The 413-nt window shown below is 37.3% G+C and overlaps 1 protein-coding gene across 1 annotated transcript in view; it reads right to left on the bottom strand.

Annotated features, from left to right (window-relative positions):
• Positions 1-356, bottom strand: part of LOC119594886 — a 2,062-nt gene extending 1,706 nt beyond the window's left edge. The window contains exon 1 of the mRNA XM_037943960.1: positions 282-356. Coding sequence (XP_037799888.1) covers positions 282-356 — 75 coding nt within the window. The remainder of the gene's footprint in view (positions 1-281) is intronic.
• Positions 357-413: the final 57 nt, after the last annotated feature.

Below are 413 nucleotides of genomic sequence, written 5' to 3' on the forward strand. Positions count from 1 at the left end.
AATTTACGAAAATAATGTTTGCTTTGATATTACTAAACAAGTTGAATACAATATGACTGAGATAGATCTTATCTCGAGCTGGTAAGTAATCCTTTTGCTAGCTCACACACATATATAAAAGCGTATATATGCATATAGACAGACATACAGATATAAGAAACCCAAGCAGACATACATAAATAAAGGAAGACAGATAAACAGATATATTAGAAAAGAAAATAGACAAAATGCAGATATGTCTCTTTATAAACACGCATATATATACACACACGCAAGCATACCCTTTCTCGAAGACGGGAGAAGTGTGCTAATGCTGCTGTGTGTCGCTGGAATATCCTCATCGCTTCCATGGGCATCCTTATATACCAATGCCCTTTCCAACGCCTCTGGTTCGAGCCCCCCCTCTTTAGCTT

This window comes from Penaeus monodon, chromosome 34 (assembly GCF_015228065.2).
Source record: "Penaeus monodon isolate SGIC_2016 chromosome 34, NSTDA_Pmon_1, whole genome shotgun sequence".
Lineage (NCBI taxonomy): Eukaryota > Metazoa > Arthropoda > Malacostraca > Decapoda > Penaeidae > Penaeus > Penaeus monodon.